At 42.8% G+C, this 26,841-nt stretch overlaps 1 protein-coding gene across 1 annotated transcript; it reads left to right on the top strand.

Moving 5' to 3' along the window:
* Positions 1–1,353: 1,353 nt before the first annotated feature.
* On the top strand, positions 1,354–25,982 carry MFN1 (mitofusin 1). The gene is made up of 18 exons (XM_084267230.1): positions 1,354–1,440; positions 1,891–2,012; positions 2,796–2,931; positions 5,341–5,503; positions 6,142–6,266; positions 7,647–7,755; positions 10,514–10,621; positions 11,341–11,494; positions 11,619–11,686; positions 16,369–16,490; positions 18,029–18,155; positions 18,451–18,555; positions 19,515–19,617; positions 20,583–20,812; positions 21,316–21,471; positions 21,985–22,181; positions 23,463–23,597; positions 24,426–25,982. Exons 2-18 carry the CDS (start codon positions 1,898–1,900, stop codon positions 24,493–24,495), a joined length of 2,223 nt encoding a protein of 740 aa, XP_084123356.1. The 5' UTR covers positions 1,354–1,440; positions 1,891–1,897; the 3' UTR covers positions 24,496–25,982.
* The last annotated feature ends 859 nt before the right edge of the window (positions 25,983–26,841 follow it).

The raw sequence follows: 26,841 nt of genomic DNA, 5'->3' as shown, positions 1-26,841 counted from the left end.
CACTATGTCTGAACTGGGAAAGAGGAGTCCACCATAGGAGTGTTAGGAAGCCAGATCATTCCTAACATGCACCTGCAGTGGCTAATTGGGAAATAGTCAAATTTGTCTGAGGTTGGATTTTATAAACAAGGGACTGGTGTTAGTATTTTCTTTTTAGTGTCTACCAGAAAGTAAGTGGAAATGTACAGGAGTGACAGTGTCCCTTTACCTTAGGGGGAATACAAGTAGGGTATCGGCTTCCACACCATCAGCATGCTAAAAAAAACCAGGTATTAAGTAGTAGAAAAACAGGTAATGAGTGGAGCCTGTCCAGCAGATGAAAGGGTGGAAGGAATGACTGTCATGACAAGGGCACCACAGTGTTCTGTGGAAGGGAAGCTTGGTGTATTTGTGTGAAGGGGAATGTCAGTGCTCTGACACTGCTGCGGCAAGGTGAGCCAGGAGCACGTGAATGCAGCTGGTCTGGCCCTGCAGCAGTTTCAGCAGTCAGTAGCCCTGTGGCATGAGCAGCTCATCTCAGTGAGAGATTCACTGTCACAGTCACGTACACCAGTAGAATTCTGTTCTCCGGGACACTCGGTGTGTGGAACGGAGCTGCTCCCACATGGTGGGTGTGGTTCAGGACCAGCGCTCTCCCTCGAAGCTATCCACAGTCATGAGACTGGCTATGGAAGTGTTTTGTAACCTGTACTTTGCCTTTCAGCCTTTGTGATGACTTTGGGGTCGGTGTGTGTCGCATGTTTCAGCTTCCCGGGCCACGTTTGTGGCCGGACAAACCAACTGTTTGGTGTGAAGGACTCTGTTGGCTTCAGAACGCATGTAAATCCCGCCGGTTATTGCAAGGACCTTAAAATACAGCACATCAGTACTGCCCGCCCCCTGTTCTCTGCAGTGCTTCGTCTCGTTGATCTCTGGCGCGGGTCGTGGCGGATCCCGCCGTCCCACGCCGCGGTACGCGGTGCGATGCGGTCAGCGCTGTCCCCCGGTGCGCGCACCGGGCGTTTCCCGCCGCAGCGGCCTCGGCGCCGGGAGCGCGCCCAGACTTCGCCTGGGCGCCGGGGAGAGCGCTCGGAGCTGGAGGCCGCCCGTTTCCTTCGGGTCGGTACCTTCCCCCTCCGAAGCGCCCGACGGGCGTGCGGCGACTGGCCGCCGGGCTCCTCGCGCAGCCCCGGCCCTTGCCGCGGCCTGGGGCCGCCTCCCGTCTCCATTTCGGCGGCAGCTGCGCCGCAACCTCGCCCCTCCTCTGCCCTGGCTGAAGATGGCGGCGCCCCGCCCCCTCGGGCCCTCAGGCGGGGCCGGGAGCGGCGTGACAGCGGGCGGAAGCGGAAGTGATGTCCGCCCGTCCCGGCGGCGGCGGGCCAGGAGGAGGCGGTGGCGGCGGGTAGGGCCCCGGCAGCGGCGCGGCGGTTGCCGGGTAACGGCGGAGCGAGCCGGGGCACCGTAAGTCACCGGGGGCGCGAAGGGCCTCGTCCCGCCCGTGGCCGCGCCGACCTCGAGTCCTCGCCGTCCCCTGGGCGCCTCCCCCGTGCTAGGGCCTGCCCTCGCTCGGCCGCGGGGACAGCGCTGACCTCCAGGCCGTGGGGCGGTTGTGAGCCGCGTCTTGCGCGGGGAAAGCCGCGTCTGGAGAGCAGACCGCACCGCGCCCGCCTCAAGCCTGTCCCCCGGCGCCGTGAGCCGCTGTCGGCCCCTGTGGTGAGGGGAAGAGGCGAGAGTCGGTCAGGGGGATAGAGCCAGCATAAACCCCGGTTACCGGCGCTCGCTGCGGCCGGGAGTCCTGTGTGGGTTGGGGCTGGGTTGGGCTTTTCAAAGGAGCCGATGAGAAGCCGATGGCGTTCCGCAGGCGTGTGGGTACGGAGGGGTTCAGTCACATGCATGTAACTTTCGTTGCAGTTTCACAATGGCAGAAGCTACCGTCTCTCCCCTGAAGCACTTTGTGCTGGCCAAAAAGACAATCACTGCCATCTTCGACCAGCTGCTGGACTATGTCACCGAGGGAGCAACTTTTGTGGAAGGTTAGCATTTGATTTAAACACAAGGGCCTTGTCTGTTGCTTTGGGTATGTTTTAGGGCGGTGTGGCATGTGTTATAATATATATCAGTGTGGTGTTTGTGTAGGTGTATTAGGTGACTATTCAGAAATAGTCATGTTTGGTACTGATTGCTTTTTTCAACTTAGGAATGCCTAGGATGGTTACGTATGGAAAATATGCAGTAATACATTATTGCATCATTTGGGCTGGTAGCTTAGCTGCCTTTCTGTGAGGGTGAAAGCTTAACTACTCAGCACTCGTTGTTTTGCATAGAGAAAAGGAAAAACAGGTTCCCTCATTATTCAGTAGGAAAGTAGATCAACATGATGTAACACAAAGAATCACCAGTTACACCCTCAGAAGCAGCAACGTGGAGGCGCGTGTGTCGCCACATGGAGTTGGTTGCTCATCACCCCAGTGAGCTCTGGAAGAAGATAGCCCAGCCTGGCTGGTGTATCCATGAGAGTCCCCAGCCTTCCTTCCTGAAGGAGGCAAGTGTTGCAAAGAGCAGGGCAGATCACCCCAGCAAGCTGAGTCCAACAGTGTGATTGTTGATTCCTCTGCAGTGATTTATGTTGTGATTTCACAAGTGCTTGTGGTAGAGCTATCAGATGGCAAGGGGCTGATACCAGTGTCTGTAGTGGGGTTTTGTTTTCTTACCACTGTATAATTACAATTTACAGGGGTATTTTGCACATAAAGTACTGCTAATCTATATCTTGTACTCTATACGTGATTGCTTTTATATTATTTTTCTATTTGTAGCAACATACAAGAACCCAGAGCTTGAACATGTAGCAACAGAAGACGAGTTAGCAAAAATACAGGCATATAAAAATAAGTTAGCAGTCATCGGTGAGGTGCTGTCCCGGAGACACATGAAAGTGGCCTTTTTTGGCAGGTAATGAACAGAATTACCAAAACCTAATTTGATTTAGGTTTTTTTCTCTAGCAGGTCTTAGTGTTTTCATTTCTAAGTTAAATACACTGGATTAGTGCTTCATTGTAGAATTATTGTTTGAAGTTAATGTAAAACCACATTCAGTCTTATCTAATCGATGGTGAATACTTCTTTGATGCTGTTTTGCTTTGTGACTGTAGATTAATTATGTATCTCTTGTTACATACTTTTCATTGATAAATGTTGTAAAATCATTATCCTGTACAGATCCATTATTTGACTTGGGAAGGTCTGAGCTTTGTTGTTATCTCTGTAGAATGGATTTTCTTTTCCTATTGTGGAGGGTTTGTTAGTTTAATATCTTTGTTTTACTGAAATATTTCTGTTAAGAGCTTTTGTAATTGACCACAGGTACTGAGAACCTAAACTTTTTGCTGCTTAATGTTTCTGTATACAAACAGCTGAAGGAAAATAGTTGAGAGGGCTGCCTTGTTGTTTGAATCGCCAGTCTGATAGATGTAGGTGATGAAAGGGAAAACAGTAACCATGTATTGTCTGGCCTACAGATCAGTCTGAATGAAGCAAGGAATTTCTGCTTTCCTGAGTCACTAGTTAGGAAATGTTCTAGTTCATAGTCCTTGGAGGTATTGCTGTGGACTAAGTGTCAAACTTTTTGTATATTTAGATTGCATTTCCAAAATGATGAGTGAGTTAGATTCATTTCTGTTCTGAAAAAACCCCCTTATTTTCAGTGTTTGAAAATTTTTAGCTTGGGTCAGCTTGGGGTCATCTGAGCTATATATTTTTTTTTTTAATTTACTATTAGCAGGAAAAAAGGGAGTTAAAAAGAAAGTTATTTGCTCCACCTGAAATGTGTTATGACATAAGAAGTGTTCTAAAGAGATGCTGTTACGTGTTTAGAGCCAGAGCACTGAAGTTTTATGTGTCTCTCCTTGTTTGTGTTTGGGATTTCAGCTTCATCTTAGTGAAAAATCTTAAGCTTTGATTGGGTCTTACTACTTCTAATAAATTTCTGTGTTCTGAACACCATGGATTCTGTTCCTGTGGGATTTGGAGGGTGTATGACACTGATGAAAAGCTGCCTTTATTGAATGCGAAGTGTCCTGGGTCAGGACAGTCAGTCAGATATAAATAGTGAAGTCCTTCTAAAAGACTATGGTCTAGTGCTTGCAAATGCTTTTATGTACATAGTGGTGTCTTAGTCCACTTTGCTTCAGGAAGATTTGGTTTTTCTGTGCTTAAATTCAAGCATGTGGTTACATGTTTTTTTGTTCTGAAGTATGAATCGTCATGCTTTAGTTCTAAAAATTCCATGGCAGTATTGGAAAGGATGTGTGCAATAGTGGTCTTACCTTTGCTCTGCTAAAAATAGTTCAGAAGGATCTGGCATAAAGAAACCAGTTATATCTCAGCCTTGATATCTCACAAAGTTAGAAGTTGCTTTTGCAAAGGGCAGAAGTTCAGCACGAGAAAAAGGGAGTCTCACTTGAATATTTAAATTGGATACATTTGTAAACTATTGTACAGTGAGGACTGAACTGTTTTTAAAGAGGCAGCTGCTCAAAAATAAGTTACAGTCTATGTAACTTCATACTGTTGTGTAATAGTTAAACCTCTAATTTGTATGGGTGAGGGGTAGAGGGTTACTGGGAAGTAGGACATTACTTGCAGAATCTTGAGTTGGCAAGCAGTTCCTTTTAATCAGCAGCGGTTTGGTTAATTTGGGTACATTTTCCTTCTGAAATAAGGACAAAATTAAGTTCCACCATTAAAGACAGCATTTGTGTTTTAAGGCTTATGCACAATAAATACATTTGAGGTTTTAATTTGAGCATTGCTTCACTTCTTGTAGAAATCTTCATTCAGTTGAAATTATCATTTATTAAATTGTTGCGCAGCATTCTCCTCCAGCATTCCTTGGAATTTATTTTGCTTTACTATGAGTGGACATGTGGAACTGTCTAATGAGAACATAAATTTGCCCAAAACATTACACAGATTTTCATTTGTTTCTTTCCTACAGGAGTTGTACTAAGTGTCATTTGGCCAGAGTTGAGCCAGTGTCTCTTACAAATACACTACAGACATTGAGGTGTAGTGGATAACACATGCTTCCCAGTACAGGCTGAGCTTGTTGAGACAGTATCTGTTATGCAAATGAAAATTGGTTTTCTTGGTTGGATACCAAGAAAGGGTTTTGGAACTGCTGCTCAGCTGAACTTTTCCTGCATTTCCCTATTATGCTGTACTGGCTTGAAGCTCTGTCAGTCAAAACAGCTTTGGGTATGTGGGTCTGATGCAGCTGAAGGGGTGCATTCAGTTCAACACTAAGGTATGTGTAACACTGGTATATTGTCCTGAGAATGGTTTTATTTTCTAACCCTCTAGAACAAGCAGTGGGAAGAGTTCAGTTATTAATGCAATGCTGTGGGATAAGGTACTTCCTAGTGGGATTGGCCATACAACTAACTGCTTTCTCAGTGTGGAAGGGACAGATGGAGATAAGGCTTATCTTATGACAGAAGGATCAGATGAAAAGAAGAGTGTCAAGGTATGATTTTTTTAATGATTAAAGCTATTTTTCATAGTAACTTTCTCAGAAGATCTATCTTTTAACAACGATTTAAACTCTAACAAGTGTAAGGCTAACTTACTTTGCACTTTTAAGTTCTTACTTAGGAGGCAGTAACTAAGATGTTCATCTTCACAGTGTTTCTGGGGTGTTTCAGAGAAACAAACATGTCCCTGATTGTACTGTAGCGTATGTTAAGGGATCTGTTTTTATAGGACTGAGTTCTGTTACTTGTTAAAGGTTTGGAAAGTGTGTGTCATGTGGCCTTGCAGTGCTTAGCTTATTTAGCTGCTCACATTGATATGTTCAACCTCTGGGGCAAGTTCATGATGATGATGCTCAGTGTCATGCACTCTAGCCCTGAAAGAAATAGCACTTTGTGGCTCCAAAGTGACTCTTCTCTGAGTTTCAGGGCACAACTCATTCTATAAATGCCAGTGAATCTAAAAGGTTAAAAAAACTTTTTTTCACAACTATTCATCAGAAAGAACCTTGAATTGTGCTATCCTCTTCAAAGATAGATGGTGTTTGGGTTTGCTTCAAAACCAAATTAGACTGGTACACAGACTTGCTTTTGGTGTATATTCATGTTTGTCTTCTCTTGATGATGTTTATAGACAGTCAATCAACTTGCTCATGCACTTCACATGGATAAAGATTTGCAAGCTGGCTGTCTGGTCCATGTCTTCTGGCCCAAGTCAAAGTGTGCCCTGCTGAGAGATGATTTGGTTTTAGTGGACAGGTATGTTTTCTGGTTTAGTAAATATTTTCTTAAATAAATTAGCCATTACTATGTTTAGAAAAGAGACTGGTTTACTCATTAATGATGTTTTGCTTGTTAGGTGGCCAAATTCTTGAAAAATTGGTGGTTTTTTCTTCTTTCTTTTTTGTGAGTGCAGTTTGTTCTTTTGTGTACACTGCTGCCTGTCCTCTCCCCCCTGATTTTGGCCTTGTAACAGAACAAACAAGTGTCTTGTGATTGAGGTGAATGAGGGACAGGCCTTGGCTGAGGATTCTTTAAAGCAAACAGTATAGACGTGTGAATGGGGTTGTTGCAGCAACAACCTTTTGCCTAGCTCTTGTCTTTAAACACTTCAGACTGATGATGTGAAACATAAGCAATCTGGACTTCATGTTTTAAAGCTTCTGATAAGTCTTGCATGTTGAAGTAATGGGTGACCTCAAAACATAATTGTGACTGTTGTCTGTGTATGCCTGTGCGTTGGGCTATTCCTGTATTTATAGAATTCTGAAAGCTGTATTTTTCCTCTGTCAAATGCCCCTATTCCTGGTCACTTTGAGGTATGAGATGGTAATATTTTTTGAAACTGTTAGGTGATCTATACCTAACATGTCAATCAATATAGATTGAATTTGTGAGTAATTCACTCAAGTGTGAGTGAATCTTTAAGTATGACTTCTTCATACCCAGCAAAATAACGTCCAGAGCATATTCTGGAAAACTCTAGTGCTTTTTGTTGCATCTCAAACCTCACACCTTTGAAATCACTGGGAGTTTGTCATTGTTTTCTTGGGTGCAAGCTCAGGTCCTGTTAGTCACAGGGAAAGCCAGCCCAGCTGGCACAGGGAGCTGGTTGGTTTGATGTACTGCTGGACTGCTGATCTCAATCCATTGTGCCGTCTCCTTGGGGACTTGTGCAAAGCTCAGAAGGGCTAAAGGTGTAATGTAAAGGGAAAGGAAACAGCCTGGAATCTGAGACCAGGTAGTTGTAAGGAGATTATAATCTTTTTACTGTAAAGTAGAGCAGATTAGAACAAGGAATAACTGAGGTGTTGCAAACATGTCCTGATATATGTAATATGGGGAAGGGGACCATTCTGTGAGCACCTGGATCTCTGACAGACTACCTGTCACTTTTCTACATACTTATTAATTAGAAATTGTATTTTGGAGTGAGTAGGTGGTCCATTGAGTAACTGATAAATGGTAATTGGCTTTTGCTGTGTTTGGAATAAACTTGAGTTAAGCATCAGTGTAAAGATACAAAGCTTTCTATCTTTTTACAAAGCTTTTAGGCAGTCCCACTCTATCAGTTTCTAAAAATCAAATACTCTTTTGTTTGGTAAATATGAGTTTGTGGGTTTTCTTTATTGTCAACAGCCCTGGCACAGATGTCACTACAGAACTGGACAGCTGGATTGACAAATTCTGCTTAGATGCTGATGTGTTTGTTTTGGTTGCCAATTCTGAGTCAACTCTCATGAACACGGTATGATGTGCAATGATTTCATCTTATTTCTTCATTTAAACACTCAGCAGTTCCATAACTTAAAAGGCTTCTTGTAGAAGTAGTAAAGCTTCCATGAATTATTGCATTTGGATCTTGTGAATGGGATTTGGGTGTGAGAAGCAGGAAACAATGTGTGTCCCTCACTAGGGAAAGGAGAACCAGGTTTCTTAACCAGCTTTACTTACTCTGACTTGAGCATCACATTTGCCCTTTCTATCTCCATTTCTTTTTTGATACGTGGATGGTGTAGTGCTTGTCTCACTTTACGGTTTGTTGATGTTTGTCATCTGAAGGCATTTGTATTATCAAAGAAATAAATGATGTAGTATTTCATATCCAGTAAGATACATAGAGTAGGTGAGGGAAGCTGAATTTCTGTCTTACCCCTCATGTGCTTTTGCCTCATAAGGGGATGAATTCCCTTGATACGCTGTGTATTGAGGACAGGTGATACAGATTGCCCATGTTGGGCTGATTTTTCTTCTTCTGAAGAGGCTAGCAAAAAGCATTCATGTTGTATTGGTCTGTGCAATGTGAAGAACTGAACATGTTTTAACAGTTTCATTCTGTAAAGCTGTGTTTTGAGACAGAAAAGACTCTTGTGTACCTCACAGCCTAGATCTTGTATAACTCATAGAAGGAGAGCGTACAAGGTGGCCAAAAGAACTGTTGTAATATTCAAAAATTGCTTTAATTTTGTAGTGATCTCCAGTTTTGACTAAAATAAAGTATTATGAATGCAGGTGGTATCAATATAAGGTTGCTAAATTATTGGAAGTGTAGTATAATGAGAAATCTCTTGACAACTTTTATCAAGCCTACTGTAGACAAATAAAATGCTCTTATTGTTCTGACATATCCAGTGTCTGAACTTTCTAATTATTGGGGCAGTTTTTAATGCAGTAAAGAACTGAATGTACAAAGACAGTGTTTCCTTGCAGTCTGGCAAAGTGAAATAGTTTGGTAGAAATCTGATAAGAACATAAAGTGAGTTTTAAAATGTTACATACCATCTTCTGAGTCAAATCCACAAAGACTCAAATACAAGAGAGAGATGATTTGAAAGGAAAGGAGATTCTGGCAACATCCAAGGCACAGAGAGGATTCGGCACAACTACAGCTTTATCTTCTCCATTGTCTCATGTGAAGGATGCTTTTTGGCTTTTGGTAGGGAAAGAGTCTAGAAATTGGTTTAGTTTTTTAATTAAAAAAAGGAAGAAGAAATAAAAATTAGGTTTTAGTGAACATTTCATTACTACATTAAAACACAGAAACAGTAAGAACCTGCGTGCCAGATGTCAGGTTGGTGTCATGAAGTAACAGAGAAAAGACCAGATTTGATTTGGTTCTTGAGTTTGCTCAGGAGAAATGAACCATTAAAGACTGAGGTAGTAAATGTGGAGAAAACACATACAGTCTATATATCTTCTGGAAGATTTTTTTGTAATTTTGTATTTGTCTGATGCTTAACACCCAGTCAAAGAAGTGCTACTCTGCTTTTTAATGGGTTTTTTTTTGGCCAGTCTGTGCTCCTTGTTGGGCAGGGCTGAAAGCTGCTGAACAGAAATAGGTTAGTCTTGCAATTGGCTTGAAGCATTAAAGTCTTGCTGAGGTTTTTTGGTTGTCATGCCTATAAATCCTCACCTAACACTGAGCTCCTTGTAATTATTAGAATCTGGAAATAACCAGTGTATGAGTTGTATAGTGGAGGGAAAGGAAGTAGATCTTAGTTGTGCTTGAAGCTTTGGCTCGGTAAACAGCTCTCTACTCTTTCTGCTTTTTAAGTTTTTCAGCCTGGTAGACACAAATGAAGTTGCCTTTAACAATTATATGGCTGCTCTAAAGCATTCATATTTTTGCATCAAATGGTAATTTCTTATCCTTCAGGTAAAGCTTATGATAACTGTGTTCTCATCCTCTTCAGGCATTATTTACCTCTTACCATAACAAGTTTGGGAATACTCGGCAGCTGCTACACAGCTGCCTTTCCCCCCTCCCGCCCCCCCCCCCCCCCCCCAAATATTATTTTTCTAATATTCCCTCATGGGTTTTCTTAATAGGAGTTCTTATTTCTGCAGTAGTAGTCTTGTTTATACATGCTTCCTCCTTGGTTGGTGGAGACTAATGAATGTATCTCCAGTGTTGTGTCCTGAATATGTGGCCATGTCCTGCTGCAGATACAAAAAGCTCACAGCAGCAGAGAGATCTCTTCTGTCACAGCTCTGCAGAAGTGGGATTTGCTCCATCACAACTTACTCATTATGGCTGTGAAAACAGCAGTGATGGGTGGTAGGTACAGGCAGGGGACACAAATACATTTTCTCAGGTACCTGTGTGTCTTGTTCTTAAAATTTAAAAAAAAAATGAGCTTTGTGACAGTAAGAGTGAAAAGGGAGAAAAAAGGACACTGAATGACGTGATAGATTTGTAAAAAAATAGACTTTATTTTCCAGTGGGTTCTAAACTATTTGTTTTGGAAGATTTCTTAAATTGTATTTCTGTCTATTTTTAGAGATGTTTGCAGTATGTTTGACTTTCAGCATTGGCATCAGTTTTAAGACGTTTGATGACTTTTGAACTATGATAAGCCTCTTTTGCATTGGGTATCTCTGGGTTTTAATGAATTCTTTTAAATAAACTTTTAAAGAGCTGGATTAACTTCAGAATTGGTTGCAGAAGAATGCATGACTCTGGTTTGGATGTCTGGGGACTTTTTTGTTTGTGCTTTAATTCTCAGGAAAAACATTTTTTCCATAAAGTGAACGAACGACTTTCCAAGCCAAACATCTTCATCTTGAATAATAGATGGGATGCCTCTGCATCAGAACCAGAATATATGGAAGATGTAAGTGATTTGATGGCTCTTATTTGAGTTGATTTTATTTTTAAATACATATATATATATGAAAAGGCCTCCATGTGCATTAAAAGCATGCTAAATTGCCTAGGCAATACAGTTATTAATATGAAAACACCAGCCTTGTCTTCTTAATAAAAGGATAAGTTATTTAGTCTCAACATGGAAATAGCTTGCTGCTTGTACAAGCAAGTTATCAACCTGCAATTGAAGCTGCAATATGTGCAGGCAGGTTATACAATGGGAAGCTTGTTTAGAGCCTTTTCCCTCTGCAGGAAAGCTTGTTTTAAATCTTTGTGTTAATTTTTATTTCTGTAATGGTTATACAATCTGAGGGTACAGATTACATGTGTATAGGCACATCAAGCAGCTGGCAAAGTACAGTGTTAGATGGCAACAGTTTGGGGTGCTCCTCAGATCGTTCCAACAGCAACTAGCTCTCTATGTGGCGAATGAAGTGGCTACCCCAGTAACTGGCTGAGGTGCCTGACTTGCATCAACACAGACAGTTGTGGAAGGAAGTATTGATGCTTTCAGGGATGTTTCAATGCTTAAAGGCACCTGCTGCCTGCATTGATAGGATTTGAAGATTTGAAGGCATCTGCTATCTAAGGGGCTGTTCAGTATCTGTTTCTGACTCTGATGTTCTGGTTTGATAAAGGTTCAATGTTTGCATTTTTCTCATGAGCTTTTCACCTTCTCCCCAGGTGCGCAGGCAGCACATGGAGCGCTGCCTGACTTTCCTAGTTGATGAACTGAAAGTTATTGATCCTGTAGAAGCAAGGAATCGCATCTTCTTTGTTTCAGCAAAAGAAGTTCTGAGTGCCAGGAGACAGAAGGCCCAAGGAATGCCAGAGGGGGGTGTGTAGGAACTCTTGCTTTTCCTCAAATACAGAAAAATACTGTAAAACCTGATAAAACATTTAAGCTGCAGTCACTGCTGTGCGGTATTGCTCTCTCCCTTATGGTCCATTATATTTCATAGGTGGAGCACTTGCTGAAGGATTTCAAACAAGATTCCAGGAATTTCAACATTTTGAGCAGATATTTGAGGTATTTATAATGGGCTTTTAGACTGCCTGTTTTTTAATGCAAAGGTAGCTCTTGCTTATGCTTAGCTTAATTTTACTGACCATAATCCGTGTTAACAAGAGGAGGAATGTAAGGTATTCAGACAGTGTGACAGCTTTGCCTTGTCCCTGGGCTCTGATCATCTGTTCCCACCTTGAGTAGCAGGTTGTTGGAAATAAGTATTGTTCAGTGAGGAAAGGGAGCAAACCTGGACTCTGAGCTTGTGCTTTGAGATCTCAATATCAATATAGTCTATATAAAAAGAGGCAGTGCTTTTAGAAAGGAATGTTTCACTTACACCCATGAGCTGGAGAAACATTTGCTGTATATTAAACCTTATTTTGCTCTGAAGTTTTATAATTAATTGTTATAATTCAGGACACAAATAGAAAGTTTACATTCTGTTTCACCAATGTAAATCTCAATATTTACTTGCATTTTTCAAGCCAGAGTTTTGCAATTATCACCATTATCTTCCTCTTACCTCTGATACTCTGAATGCTAACGCTGTGTTTGCATCCTTGTTGCTGTACAGAATCCATCCTTCACCCTCAGTTTACCTGTATTCACAGCTGCAGTTTACAGTTTCTTCAGAAATAGGACTGGCTAGACAGTCAAATGTTTTCTTTGCGATGGGATCCATTTCTCTTGCTGAGTTTGATAGTTAATTACTTAAACCCATCGTTAGGTATCTTAAGGAGGCATCTTGGGTATGCCTCGATGGTTTCCTCTGGCAGGTATCGGCGTATCTCATGCGACACAAGCCTGAATGATCTGACTAGTTCACACACAACAGATGCTGAAGGCTGCTCTTGCATGCTTCAACCAGCAATTCCTTGTCTGGTATATTTATTTATGTTTTTAATAATCTTACTGCATCTGTAAAAAGTCTTCACTCACTACAGCAAGCCTGTTTGACCTTAGCAGAGCCAAGTAATGAGGTGTGTGTAATGAGGTGTGTATAAAAAGGTGTTAAAGGAACAGCTTGAATCAGCCTTGCAAAAAGCAAGGAACCCTCAGGCTGATGTTTACATTTAATCCTTGTCCCCACTCTTACTTGGTTGTTGAAATGGTTGGTATAGAGGACTGGCAGGGCATAAGTCCATGAGGCATGAAATTTCTTGCTTGTGTCGCTGGTTGTAGCCAAACCTGCACTTCTGTTTGTAACTTTTGTCCTTAGAATTACAGTAGGAAACTTTCAACTAGTAGGAAAAAAGTGGAAAGTAAATGCAGTTACTGTTCTTTAACATGTTTTGTCACATGTTTTAACGTATTTTCCCAAAGCTTTTTAAACAAAATCTCATATAATTACAGTTAAGCACTCTACACTCAGGGTATTTCAAGATTAAGATAGACATATGGCTTACTAAATGACGTGATGCTATGAGTCCTCAACACATCTGTAAATCAGATGTCACAGTCTCAAGCTGGCCACTGAAAAGGGAAGTGTCCATCACAAGGTCACAACCACGACAAGTTTCTGTGGCAGAGGCAGGGACAAAAAACAATTCTGTGACAGCACTGTATGTCTTGAAACAACTTCTTAGCTTCTTTTCTTCTTTCACATTACCTGTTTTACTTACTGCATGCCTTCTGACTCCAAGAGGGAGAGTGGATTCTGTTGTGGTTTTCCCTGCTCAGCCATGTTTCATCCTGAAATCATAACAGAAGGTTTTGGAGTGTGATTGCATCACTTAAAGAGTATGACAACATGTGCTAAAATAAACTAAGTGTCTGATGTTGCAGCTTCTTTCACATGCAAGTTTTGTGGGCAATTTCCTAAGTAAAAATGTCATTTTTCCTTGCTTTTCCAGCAAGCCTGATAGGTAAATGGTTCACCAGGTCTGAAATCCTCAGACCTAATACTCCAATTACTGTTACTGGAGCTGCCAGAGTAACTGATGACACTCATGTGCTGGAGTCAGTTACATTTCTCAGCACTGGGCTATAGCAGCTTGTATATTAATGAAGAATATCACACACCGGGTAGCATTTTCTGTGTCTGGTCTGAGAAGGAAGTCCTACTTGATGCCCCGCGTTACACACAGCTGGGCCAGATTCAGATGGTGGGTAGCCATGGGTGCAGCCTGAGCACTTTACTCTGCATTTACTCTGCATCCTGACAGGGGAGCTGCAAGTCCCAAGACTCGAGTTACACTCCAGTGTGTGATAGGGAAGGAACGAGAGCACAAATGCTTCTGTCTGTCCTCATTGAACACTGACCCCTTCTCGGCCTCTGCCTGTCTGTCTTGCTGTAGCTCCTTGTCTGTGTTCAGGAGACCTGCTCAGACTTTCCATCCAGTTCACATCTCTGAGCTATCTCATGACCTCATAAACCAGCCCACGTGTTCCATGTTGCCACTGGCTATATCTGCTGGTTTTGGTCCTTGTGGATTCTCTCACCTTGCTTTTGTCTGCGCTAAAATTGGGCAGCTTCTTCCTCTTCTCCATGTGGGCCAAGAAGAGGAACTGTTACTTCTCCAGTACTTCCACATTCCTGATTTTAGTATCAGTTCCCTGATAGAAAAGCCTGTTCATCCCAGGACTGATAGGAGTTCAGTGGAGCTAGAATCTTCACCAAAAGATCTAGAAACAATCCATCAGTGCTAGTTTGATATAATATGGGGAAAATTTGGACCATTTAAAAAAAGTTTGTAATGATATTTATGTAGACTTTTGTGTGAGGGCAGTAGGCTTTCCACAAATAGATATAACGTGTTTCTCTGCAAAACACAGCATAGTTTAAGTTGCTAAAAGAAGAACTACTCCAGGCACTACTAGAAACACCTGTAACCAGTGATGGAATTCAGGTGTTAGTGGTTCATGTGGTAGATTCAAGAAGTGATGTTACTGTGTATGTCAGCTGCAATAAACCCAAGAAAGACAGGGGGTCTTAAAGGATGAGGTTCAGTTAGTGGATCAATTCTGAATTTTTATATTTTGGAATAATAGAAAGTAGGCTGTGTGTCTGTCTGCTGAAATCTTACATCAGGAGACACAGAAATGCTGCTTCAGAACAGCAGAGAAGCGCAGCACAGTGTGTGCAGTGGACCTTAGTGGGTATTCAGCATGGAGCCCAAACCCACTGTGCCTCAGGTTGTAACCTTGGCTGAGCTTCTTAGAAAAACTGGTAACAGAAATGGTGTGGGGAGGACTGGAAGAGGGAGACAAAGTGCAGTAGTAATTCTGGCTGTAAATTGGAGTGAAGGAGAGAGCCTGAGTTAGTACTGCAGAGTGCCTCCCTGACGCTGCAGGGGAATGCAGTAAGCTGTGCGCTTAGACTGTCTTGCTGTACTGGAAGTGGGCTGGAAGGTACCTGGTTTTGGCTACACTGTTGAGGCATACTTTCTTCTTTTGATACATACTTATTCACAGACTAATGGCAAAACTGCTGCTGCCCCCATCTTACCTTTCCTGGTTGATTAACTAACCTTTGTGTTTTTCCTAGTGCTCTAACTTGGATTTTCTGGTTGTTTGTGAGTGACTGTCATCCTTTTACCTACCACGTACTAACGCTGGGAAGACTCTTTCCTCTGTGTCTAGTCTAGCTCTTACAATGTGCTGATACTTAAGAAACTCTGGCTTTTCATTGCTGATTTCTAGATCTGCTTCATCGAGGAACTGGGAATATATTTTACCTGTTTTGTTTGTTTTGTTTTGATACATTGTTTTTAAAGAGCTGAAATTTCTCATCACATGGTATGCTAAGGTCATAGGCAAGTCTTTTAGAAGCAACCTCAACCTCTTTGCATTATGAAAGGTGAATCCATAGACTGAAAACACTTAAAAACCCCCATAGATCTGCTGTGCAGAAACTAGCTGCTTGCTTTCTTCCCCTCACATGCAGATGATGCTGCTACACTTTGGTGATTTAGTGCAGATTGAGCTCCAACAGCATTAAATTGGCTACACAACTCAGGATGTGCAGCTGCTTAAAAGAAGTCAAAGTCTTAATATATGGCTGACCACAATTGACTTTCTTTTGCCCAAATTGAACAGTTTAATCTCTCATTAATCAGTGTCCTGGAGTTTCTGAATCACTGCACAAGATTCAAGATTAAGTTTGTTTAGAAGTTGTATCAGTAGCACATACTTTGCTCATTCATTCCACACTTCAGTAATCTGCAAATAAGATAACAGATAAAGGACTACTTAGCAGCTTTTATATCCTATGAGAGATCCTTGTTTCTTATTCCTAATTGTGTATTTTGTACCTGGATGATGAGTCATGACATGAGTGTGTCAAATTTTATTGACAGAACTGCTTCTTGAAGCTAAGACTATTTATTGCAATAAAAAAACTAAAGCCAAGCAATGCCAGGATTCATATCAGATATCTATAATTCCAAAGAGAGAGTTTTGAAAATTTTCTGAGGAGCTACATTTATTTATTCATCTGAGGTTTTTTCTTTTTTGTTTATTAATTTATTTTAAGGAGTAAAACCCTATGCACATTACTGTGAATGAACACGAAGGTACAAATTTGCTGCTATTTTGAGATTTCAGTTCTGTTGTCTTTTAATTTCTGTATCCTTTCTGCCTTTTTATTTCCTTTTGGTTTAAGTTCATGGTAAAAATTAGCAGCAGGTGCTTTCTGACAGTGAAATTCCTGAATGTGTTGGCATGGAATTGCAGTAATGTGTTGTGGCTTGGGCCCCTCGCAGGAGTGTATCTCGCAGTCAGCCGTGAAAACCAAGTTTGAACAGCACACTATCAGAGCTAAACAGATAATAGATACTGTGAAAAACATTATGGACGCCATAAACGTAGCAGCAGCAGAGAAAAGGTAGGTTGGGTGGAGGGCTGGTTGGTTGTGGTTTATTCAGATCCTCTGAGGAGCCGTTTCTGTGCTGGTGGTTTTCTTGGGCCATTATGGACTGAAAAATGTACTTTTCGGGCCTGGTAAGATATAGAGCATTTCTCTGGTGTGTCAGTCTTACTTCTGTTCACCTGCACTGCTCAGCCTTGTCCTTGGTCTGTGACTTGGTTTATTTTGTTGCTCTTCATTACTGATAGAGTTACTAAAGCAGTCTGTGGGTGTTTTCTTTCCTTTTTTTTTTTCCCCTAAAACTTCGAAATTTTAAGTGTTCCTAGCTGTGTCCAGCATTTCAGAAGTGAAGTTTGGGCCTGTGTTATGTAAGGTTTGGTGTTTTTTTTGTTAACAGTAACACTGAGAAAATAAGCAGGAGGATGAACTGTAATTTGCAAATGCTTAGGATTTGTAAGGGATGAGAAGAGCCCAAGCTAACAGAGGCTTGGCCTCTGTCTCTTTCCAGATTGTGTTCTTAAATATCTTTATTTTCTCTTTGCTCATGTATTTTAGAGCTAATGATAGCAGCTCATCTGCTGTGTCTGGTAGTTTCATTTATTCTTTGAGGCTTGCATATGTCTGGGTTTTTTTTTCTCACTTTAGTTGCAAGTTCATCACATGCAGGTTTACTCTTGTATGTGATGAACTTGCTGTCGTGTTTAATCCTTTCCATCCATCTCCTTTCTGTGTCTGGTAATAGTGTGTCTTTGTGTTTCAACAGACTCCACTGTGCCTGTCAAACACACTCATCTTCCTGAATATATCAGCTTTCCCAAACTGTGTGTTTCTGTACTGACTTGTCTCACGTTGTCAGATCCTGTGAAGTGTTTGAAAATACTGTTACTCTACTTGTTCTGTCAGTCAGCCTGCCAGAGCTTTTGTACTGACCCCTCGTAATCTGAATTGCTGTTTGATGTTTCTGCTGGCCCTTCAAGGTAGAACTGCTTTAGATTTTAAGCAATTTTTGCTTAAATGATAGGTTGAGGACTTCTGGAGAGGGTTTTTTGTGACAGGGTTAGTCTCTGCTGCCCCCCCTTTGCTTAGCAGGGTCATCGGATCCAGGTGACTGTTAAGGAATAGTCGAGTGGTGCTAGTGAGCAGCAGGAGGACAGTTTGATCAGATCCATTTTCTTCTTTTTTTTCATTTAATTGTTAAATTGGGATAGGCTAAGTATCAAAGGCCCATGATTCACCCCAACTGTTTTTTAATTGTAAGTTTGTCTGTACAGTGATGACAGTTCCCATTCCAAACACTGTTTATGTCAATACATCAAAACCCAGTAATATGAGTTAGGTTGGATCAGTGCAGCCTTTTGAGGCACCTGTATATTTGATATATCTCCATTGTCATTCCTCTGAAGCAGTGCCTCTGCTTTGTTCGGCCCGTATCGCTTTGGATTCTTTGTGGCTGCTCAGTAAACCATCAGCTGGGCACTCTGTGCCTGACTGTGGGGCTTGTTCCATCACTGGGATAATGCCTGCTGGTGATGGTGCTTTCCTTTCTGCTGTGCTAGAGTCCATTCCATGGAGGAGCGGGAGGATCAGAGGGACCGGCTGGACTTTGTTCGAAATCAGCTGAACATTTTGACTGAAGATACCAAGGAAAAGATCAAACGCGTCACCGAGGAGGTGGAAAATAAAGTAAGTAGTGGCAGGAGGAGAAATCACTTAGGTTCAAGTGTTGTCCCTTGTATGAGACAGCTCCTTTAGGTGCCCACCCATCTTACAAAATGTTTGAAATGTGTACTGTGTTCCTTTCCCAAATAATGACAATTCCACCACAAAACCCCTCAAAACCCCCAAAACTCAAACCAACAATCCTTCCTGCCCATCGGGCAATTGAATCATTTATCCTGACAGTTAATGCCATGATCTGTTTTCACTCTGGCTGCAAAAGGGAGGGGAAACATTTTACATGTTTACTGCTCTCTTCCAGGTCTCCTCTGCCATGACCGATGAGATTTGCCGACTTTCAGTTTTAGTTGATGAATTTTATTCAGATTTTCACCCTTCTCCTCAAGTATTGAAGCTCTATAAAACAGTAAGTTTTCTTGCATGGTTTGAAGCCAGGCTCTTTGTCTTTTCTTTAATTTCTACTTCTGTGTTTTCATAACTTGGGTAGCAGTTTGTGATGCTTGTTTAAGGTTGGCAGGATTTTTGCATTCTGACATATGTCTGTCTCTCTTTACCCAAAACTGGAAAAGGTTAAAAATATTTTTCTGCTTTGCTTTTGGAAGGAAATTAATTTTTGTTTTAACTGTCTTTTTACTAGAGTGGATACTGAAACTTTAATTCTCTGGCATCCTGATTTGTGGTCTGTTTCTTTATGAAGCCCTTACATAAGCAAGTTTCACTACTTCTAAAATGAAACGGGTCCAAAAATCAGATGGACTTGTAAATACCCAACATTTCATGGGTTAATATATATTTTTTAAGAAAAAAATTAGTATTTTATTAAACTTATAGAAATTCCTAATCAAACATAGTATTTTAGAGGAGTATTTTAAGAACACCTGTGAGTGTTTGCCTTACCTCGGACCTTGGTGCTAATGAGGGACTGGCATAACCCCCACCTGCTTTGGCTGGGAGGGCTTTGTGGCTGGGACAGGCTGTGCTGTCCTGGCTCTGCTCAGTGCCCAGAGCAGATCTCGGTGGGAGTGATGGGATGGGTTTGGCTCCCATCAGATGATGACCATAAAGGCTTTGCAGGACAGCGTGGTAGTGGTATCTCTTCAGTGTTTATTGCCAATATACAGGTGCTTCCATGCAGCTTTTAATGATCACAGTCCTAGAGAAATCTTTCCCATGTCACTTTAATTAGGTTTTCACTCAGGAGGTGCAATTTCAAAGCATGGGATTTCCATGGTAACAGTCTTGCTAACATTCTTTTGTTCCCACTGTAAGTAACAATGCTTAGTGTTTAACATATCTATGCTCTGTAAAATGGAATCCATTAGCTAAATATAAAGTGATGAGCATGTGTTCTTTATAAAACTTCAGGAACTGAACAAGCATATAGAAGATGGTTTGGGAAAGAACCTGGCTGATCGTTGCTCCAGTGAAGTCAACCAGTCGATGCATCAGTCGCAGCAGGAGATGATTGGTGAGATGGGAAGGAGGAATGTTAACACTTTGTTTAGAAGAAGACAATCTAAGAAAACTTGCTTTTAAAAGAATTTTCTTTCTTATTGTGGTTTCGTGTTAAGACTGTAAAATGATGAAGGGAAAGACATCCTAGATCAGGACTGAGTGACTGTGCAGCTTAGCAACCCCTCTCTGATATTAACCACTAACAGATGTTTGGGGAGAAGAATCATGAACCAGGGTAAATACAGTGATCCCTCCCCAGTTTAGAGACTTTTGAACCAAGATTCTGCATCTGGATTAATGGCTTAAGCAAGTAATAATGGGCCTGTCCTCTGGGAACTTGTCTAATCCTTATAAACCCATTTAAACTTTTGGCTTCCACAACAGATATGTGAAATACACTAATTGATAGGTAATGTTTCTGCAGTATAATCCTCTCCTTAGGTCCCTCCAGATTCAGAGTGCAACACAGGATAGTTTCACAAAGTGTCTGTGCACTTCACTTCAACTTTCTTTTTTTTTCATATTTTCTTTTTAATAAGTGGGACCTTTATTGCATGTCCATATCTCTCTCCTGATCTGTTTCTGGTAATAAAAGATTCAGAGCTAGATAATAGAATTATGTGAAGGATCCTGCCATCTCAGGCAATAATGTTGCCTTTTGTGTGTGGTACCACAGAGCTGCTGGATAAACCATCTTTTTCTTGGTCCATCCTGATCTTTTGACCATTAATAGAGCTCTCTCTGTTAGTTTGGCCATTTTTTCCAGTAGTGCTTTCTGTGAGGGTTGATTTTGCTTGGCTGTTTTCTTCTATCAGAGCAATAACTTGCCTGCTCTGCTATGAACAATGCTGCTAACATGCCCACCAATTTTATAGGTAAATAAATTGGTCAGTTCAGATCCTTGCAAGGATGTTGCTTGTGATAACGCTGTAAAGGTTTTAATGTTAAATAATCTTTACTGTTCTGTTTTATTTCTAGAAAACCTGAAACCGTTGTTGCCTTCTGGTGCTCAGAATCAGCTCCACTTGCTAATTCCATGCCGGAGGTTTGACCTTAGCTATGATCTAAACTGTCATAGTCTGTGTGCAGATTTCCAGGAGGATATCATGTTCCACTTCTCCTTGGGCTGGACTTCTCTTGTGAACCGGTTCTTGGGTCCGAAACAAGCTCAGAGAGTCCTACTGGGATTCGCAGATCCAAACTTACAAGTGAGTTCTTCAGAGGTGAGGCTGACATCAAGTGCCTCGTTTCACCTTGATACATTGAGTTTTACGGTGTCTCCCTCTGTTTTACACGCTTGCTGCTCCTTTCCCCTTGTCCCTTTGTGTGGAATATGTTTGTTGAGTTTTCTTTTATTGGATTATATTCAGGGTTAGAATGGAACTGAATCCTTTCCTAAACTTTGTGCAGCTGTTACCTGAGGGCTTTTTTTTTTTCCTTTGGATTGGACCCTTTGGGTGACCTTTCCTTTTGTGACTTTGGGATCCTTAAGGTAGAGCCAGTCCTCCACAAAGCCCTTATTCTATCCCAGTCCCCTGTTGCACAAGGAACAGTCAAACTTCCTCCGCTTCTCAGGAGCGTCCTTCAGATTTCCACACTGAGGAGTTTCCTCTAGTAAATCAAACCCTGAATATATGAAAATAAAATAAACCCAGTCTGCTGTGTAGTTCCTTAATGCTTTTGACTCAAGCAAAGTATTCCACTCTTCTAGATCCCTCGTCCTTTAGCTACCACCCCGTCTGCTGCCAGCCTTCCTGCCATAACTCCAGACAGCGTGTCGCATGATGACTTTATGGTTCCTTTGGTAATGAGTTTAGCCTCACTGACGTCACGGACCTCCATGAGCATCATCATTGTTGGCGGAGTGGCAAGTAGCATCAGTGACTTTCACTGTACTGGAAGCCATGGCAAAGATTAAGCTGGTCTTTCCTGTTAGGGGGCAACGTGAAGTGTCTGGGGGGCTTCATAATGCTGGGCCGGGTGGGTGTGTGTAGTGTGCTGGGCCCCTGCGGTCAGCACGTAGGGAGAAAATTACTCTGAGCATAGTTGGCTGTATTTTCTACACCATAGATCTGTGGTCAATTTCTGGATTAACAGGTGGTTTGATGGTGCCTCGTTCAGGTTAGATTGAGAGCTTTGTTTTCTCCTTCATCCTTCACTGAAAGGCAGCCAGGCTTCTGTAACCTGCATGTTCTCCGTGCCGCGGGGGTAGCAGCTCACATGAGCATAGCTGTACTGCTCTGCAGTAACAGTGCAGAAATAATGCATTTCCTTGAATGGGTCTGGGGGAAGGGCTGTGAAGAGCAATTAAAAATGGGTAGAATTGGATTTTATTCAGTAGGGCAACTTAGTGAAACTAATGATGAATCAACTCTTTCAGATTTGGAGAACAGTAGGCTGGAAACTCATCTCTGTCTCCTTGAGCATGTACGGGTTGCTGTATCTTTACGAGAGACTAACTTGGACCACAAAGGCAAAAGAGAGAGCCTTTAAACAGCAGTTTGTCAACTATGCTACTGAAAAGCTGCAGATGATCGTCAGTCTTACCAGTGCTAACTGCAGCCATCAGGTCCAACAGTAAGTGTCAGGGGACTGTGTCTGCTCACTGGGGTGGTGGTGTTGGGGGAGTGGGGACAGGTGGGACATGGTTTGGGAACACAGCAGTAGTGCCCCTTGGCATTACTTAGGAGGGAGTTTTAAGAGTTTGAACTTAACCCTTTTGGAAGGTCAGTGCATATGTGTGTGTGTGTACCTGAGAGTTAGTCTTAGATGTAGCCTCTCATTGTCTGGCACCTTACTGTGAAGATGTGGGAGTTGGCACAGCTTAGCGGAGGCTGAATTGGGCTGCTCCAGTCACTCCAGTGTTGAGCACTTGTGCTGCAGGGTTGGTACAGCCGAGCTCTTGGCAGCCAGTCCTGGCTTTTCTGTGCTGCAGAAGAGGAACTTGAGAGCCTCTCTGAACTGTTCTGCTTCTATTGTGTCTCTTTCCCAAATACTTTTCCACCATTATCTGCAAAGCGATGTCTGGGTGGTTGTCTCCCTCAGCCTGTCCTGTTGAAACAGTTTGTTTTGATTAAATTATTTCAGAACGTTAGGCCTGCTGACTGAGCCCTCCAGCCACCAGGGTGCAGAACTCCTCTCCCGTGTAGCCCAGGGAATACTTTACTAATAAAAGGTTCAGCTTCAGCAGAGGAAATCATCCCTGTGTCCAGCAGCCGTGTTGTCCCTGTGAGGACATGGAAGAGCTGGACTCAAACCAGTGCTCCTGTGAGGTGAAGCAGAGGAGAGGTGACATTTCCTCTCCTATACAAGAGCCTGATGGCTTGCCTGGGTGTTAACGGGGTGGTTTTGTTCTTTTTTGTAAGGAGTCTTGCTACTTGGAGTGGGAGCTTGTGATGAGGGAGACAAGTAGGCTTTGGGTGCCTCAGCAAGCCCAGGGTGCTCCTGGCCTGGCAAACAGCCCACGTTCCCTGTGAGCAGGGTGCTTAGTGTGGCACGGGGCACTGCATGGGTGGGCACGTGCTGCTCCAGCACACGTTGCTGCCAGAGACCCCAGCTCAGACCTACACCTGTTGATGCCCAGTGAAAAATTGCCAGAGCAGAGAGATGGTGTTGGCATAGGCTAAGGTGCATTTCTTATGTTTTAAGGGGTTTTTCAGAATTGAAAAAAATTACATAATTCTCCTGCTCTCTGCTATCCTATAATCCTTTATGCAGCTGGAGACTTTGATTGCTGTGTTCTACTGCACACTGCAATGCCACGTGATGTTAATTACTTACTTATTTGTCGTACTCTGTTGTTGTTTTTTGTAACACAGACTTCTGTGAACCATGATGACGAGCTTGTTTTCCCTTTAGGGAGATGGCCACTACCTTTGCTCGGCTCTGTCAGCAGGTGGATATTACCCAGAAAAACCTGGAGAAAGAAATTGCTAGACTTTCCAAAGAAATAGATCAGCTGGAGACCATACAGAGCAACTCCAAGCAGTTAAGGTAGGTCTGGGTGCCACTGGCCATGAGCAGATTCAGTGGGATAGGTGCTTGGTGTTCTTTTCTGGTTGAAATGAGGTGGGCACAGGTGCAGAACAGTGCACAGCAACACCTGTTTTCTTTACTTGCTACTGAAATGTGCTGGTGAAGTTAAGTATACATACGCTTCTGCCTGGGGAATGAGCAAAGCTCCAGAAACATTCCTGCTTAGATTGCCTTTACCTTGGTCTCTGTTGTGTGGCAGAGGTGGCTTTCCCAGGAATACTGGTCTGCTGTAGGTAAATCAGGTGGCATCTTCCCACTGGGGCACATGGGAGCAGCTGTACCCCCTGGGTCAGTCACTGCAGGACGGGTTTTCTGTTAGTGCTTGTTACAGGTGGTTACAGGAGAGAAAATTCCAGCAGTTGGTGGTTGAGGGACTTGGGGGCAGCCTCAGCCATAGTTTTGCATCCTCTTTCAGCTGCCGTAAGGCTCCGCCCCATTGCTGGCTGCCCCTTTTCACTGGGTGAAGGTCTGCAGAGCCCGCAGTGCTGTGGCACACAGGGGCTGGTGAGGAGCCCAGCTGACTGCCCCTGGCGACCGCAGAACTGCTCCGGGTTAGACACTGACGGGCCAGGACCCGGGTGGTCTGGGGTGAGAAGTGGGAAGAGAAGGGGACACGGGGCAGGCGGCCTTCCTGGCCTAGGCCAGTCCCACACTCACAGGCCTGGGGCTCTGACCAGAGATGTGTCTGGGCTTTCTTAGTGCTGCATGTTTGGGGAGCGGAGGAGAAGAAGTTAAACCCTGGGTTGTCATTGCATTGAAGTAAATCCATTGCTTTTTGTTTTGCAGAAATAAAGCCATTCACCTTGAGAATGAACTAGATGGCTTTACAAAGCGTTTTCTTCAAAAGAGTAAATAAAACATCATTGCTAACTTCCCCTTTGTATCCTTTGTAGGGTGAAGGGTAATTTTACAGATAACACTTCTCCTCTGTGGAGTCACATGAAATGATTTCTATTTTAAATGTTACTTTGATTACACTTGTTAATTATTGTAAAACTTGGCCTCTGCTGGTGAACCAAACTGAAGAGCTGTGGCACTCTGTTACATTTGTTTTGCAGATTTTGGGTTAAAAATTCTTTTCAAACACTAAATTTCTTTGGGCACTTGACAATAAAACCCCAAATCCTTACTGGTTTGCAGTAGTGTTTAGCAGTGGCAAGTCTCGCTTCCTGGCATCCAGGAGTTTCTGCAGGGAGAGAGAGCTTATCACAGCTGTCACCATCTCCTCTTTCCAGACGCTTAGGGATTAGCCAGGGATGGAGGATGTGGCTTTTTCGTGTCTCTCTGGTTCTGTTTAACGAAGGGAAGGGTGAGTCCTGTGTGGGGAAAGGACTGTTTTTGAAAGCAAATGAAGTGGGGTTGGGCAGCACTTCCTCAGAGGGAAGTGAGAGATGACAGTAACCTGCAGAGCATTTACTACCCCAGCACAGCGGGCTCTAGTTGCCCCTCTGGTTGCCCTGTTTAGCCAAGATGGCATTAAGTAAAAACAAATCTGTTTCAACAAGCTTGGCAGAGCTCTTGCAGTTTGGCAAGTGATGAGAGCACAGCTAGAACCCCTGTTCAGGGGAGCTGGGGCTGTTGCTGCTGCCTCTGTTCTGGAAGAGGGGCTCGACTAATTTTTGCACGTTGAGGGGGTGGAAGGTTGGGGTGTGAGGCAGGACTGGAGCTGTTACTGCTGGGCTCACAGAGCAGGCAGAGGCTGGGCTCAAGCTCGGACTTGTGCTGTATCCTGAGCAGGCCCCTGGTCCTTCGAGGGGTGTTTGAGCTTAGCCTTTGCTCCCCTCCTGCAGCCTTCCAGAAGCCTCTTTTTGAAGACAGTTCTTGCTGTTGCCATCTGCCATCACTGAACACCTTTTTCTAACTGAACTTTTTAAAAATAACTTATTTTAGAAGCACAGGCCTTTTCAGAATATCTCTATATTTTTATGGAAGTGTGAACATGACTAAATGAAATATTCAACTTTAAAAGGTAGGGATTTGCTGTTTTCCAGGAACTAAGGGCTATCCTTAAAGGAACTGACTGCAAAAATCTAATGGCAGAGGCAGTTAAGTATTTGAAGATGGAGAACACTGTTTTCACCATGATGAATTTTGGTGTTTGGTTCTAGCTGGGCCAGCAGCTGTCTTGGTTGGACCTTTGGTTAGGGTGTGTGAGAAGGCTCAAAGCTTTTGAGGGAAACTGAAGTACAAAGCTGAGTAACAGTCCGGCCTTGTTGTGTATCAGGCTACAACCTGTACTAATGCTCTGTTTCTGGAGCATTTCTATGGATGTTGTATCGAGACAAATCTTTACCTGCATGTGTTCTGCGGTTATTTATTAAAAAGCAACCCCAACCAACCTACCCCTTTGCTCAGTAAGTTATTTGGGAACTCCTGGGAAGGTGAAAACCTCTGCTGCAGCTCTCTGCTGTGGAACTGTTGCTGTGGTGGTAACAAGGGGCCTCCCCACAGCCCCCACACTGCTTTGGGGAAGAAAATTCCCCTCTGTTAGCTGCTGCTCTGGCAGTGTGTCTGTGAAACCTGCTGTTCAAGGCACACACGGGGGTTCGGTTCGCTGTCCGTGTGCTGGGTCTGAGCGTGTTCAGGGGCTCAGCAGGAGCTTTAGGAAAGGGACATTCGAGCTCGCAGCCCAGATAAAACACTCCTGGGTGACAGCAGTCTGGTTAAAAGCACTTGTTTATTGGTTACAATATCAACTCATGGCAACATCTTTCACTGAGCCACTGTACAAATACAAAGGAAAAGATCCATCGTGGAAAAAAAAAGAGCTATAAACAGAGTTCATAGCATGTGATATTTTTTTTCACAGGGATGTCTTTTTACAACAGCACTGTTAAAGAACAAATGGCACAAGTCCCTGGTTTTTTTTAATAGCTTAAATAAAAGCTTTAAGACTGTTTCTGTATACATACACAATCCAAAGGCAGTGCAGAATCACTTCATAATTGGTAACATTACCAAAGTTTTTTCCAAAGTAGTCAGCAACAAGTTTTAAAAAAAAAAACAAAAAGAACCCTAGCTGGTGAGAAATGCTGGAAAGTAAAGGCAAATTAAAGTCAAGCATGTTTAGAAGCGTTTTGTTTTGGACTCCTTTGGATGTAATATGTACTACGAGTGTTCAGATGCTTTTATTTTAAAAAGGAGAAAAACACAAATAGAGCACCATCGTGTAAGTAAAACAAAGGCTTGAAATACCTAAGAC

Source organism: Gallinula chloropus, assembly GCF_964237585.1.
Source record: "Gallinula chloropus genome assembly, chromosome: 8".
Lineage (NCBI taxonomy): Eukaryota > Metazoa > Chordata > Aves > Gruiformes > Rallidae > Gallinula > Gallinula chloropus.
This window is presented reverse-complemented; position numbering and strand designations above follow the sequence as displayed.

Coding starts and splice junctions, on each gene's coding strand:
- MFN1 (XM_084267230.1), top strand. CDS start 1,898: ATGGCAGAAGCTACCGTCTCTCCCCTGAAGCACTTTGTGCTGGCCAAA. Junction 7,756..10,513: donor AGTCAACTCTCATGAACACG/GTATGATGTGCA, acceptor TTTAATTCTCAG/GAAAAACATTTTTTCCATAA. Junction 22,182..23,462: donor TGCAGCCATCAGGTCCAACA/GTAAGTGTCAGG, acceptor TTTTCCCTTTAG/GGAGATGGCCACTACCTTTG.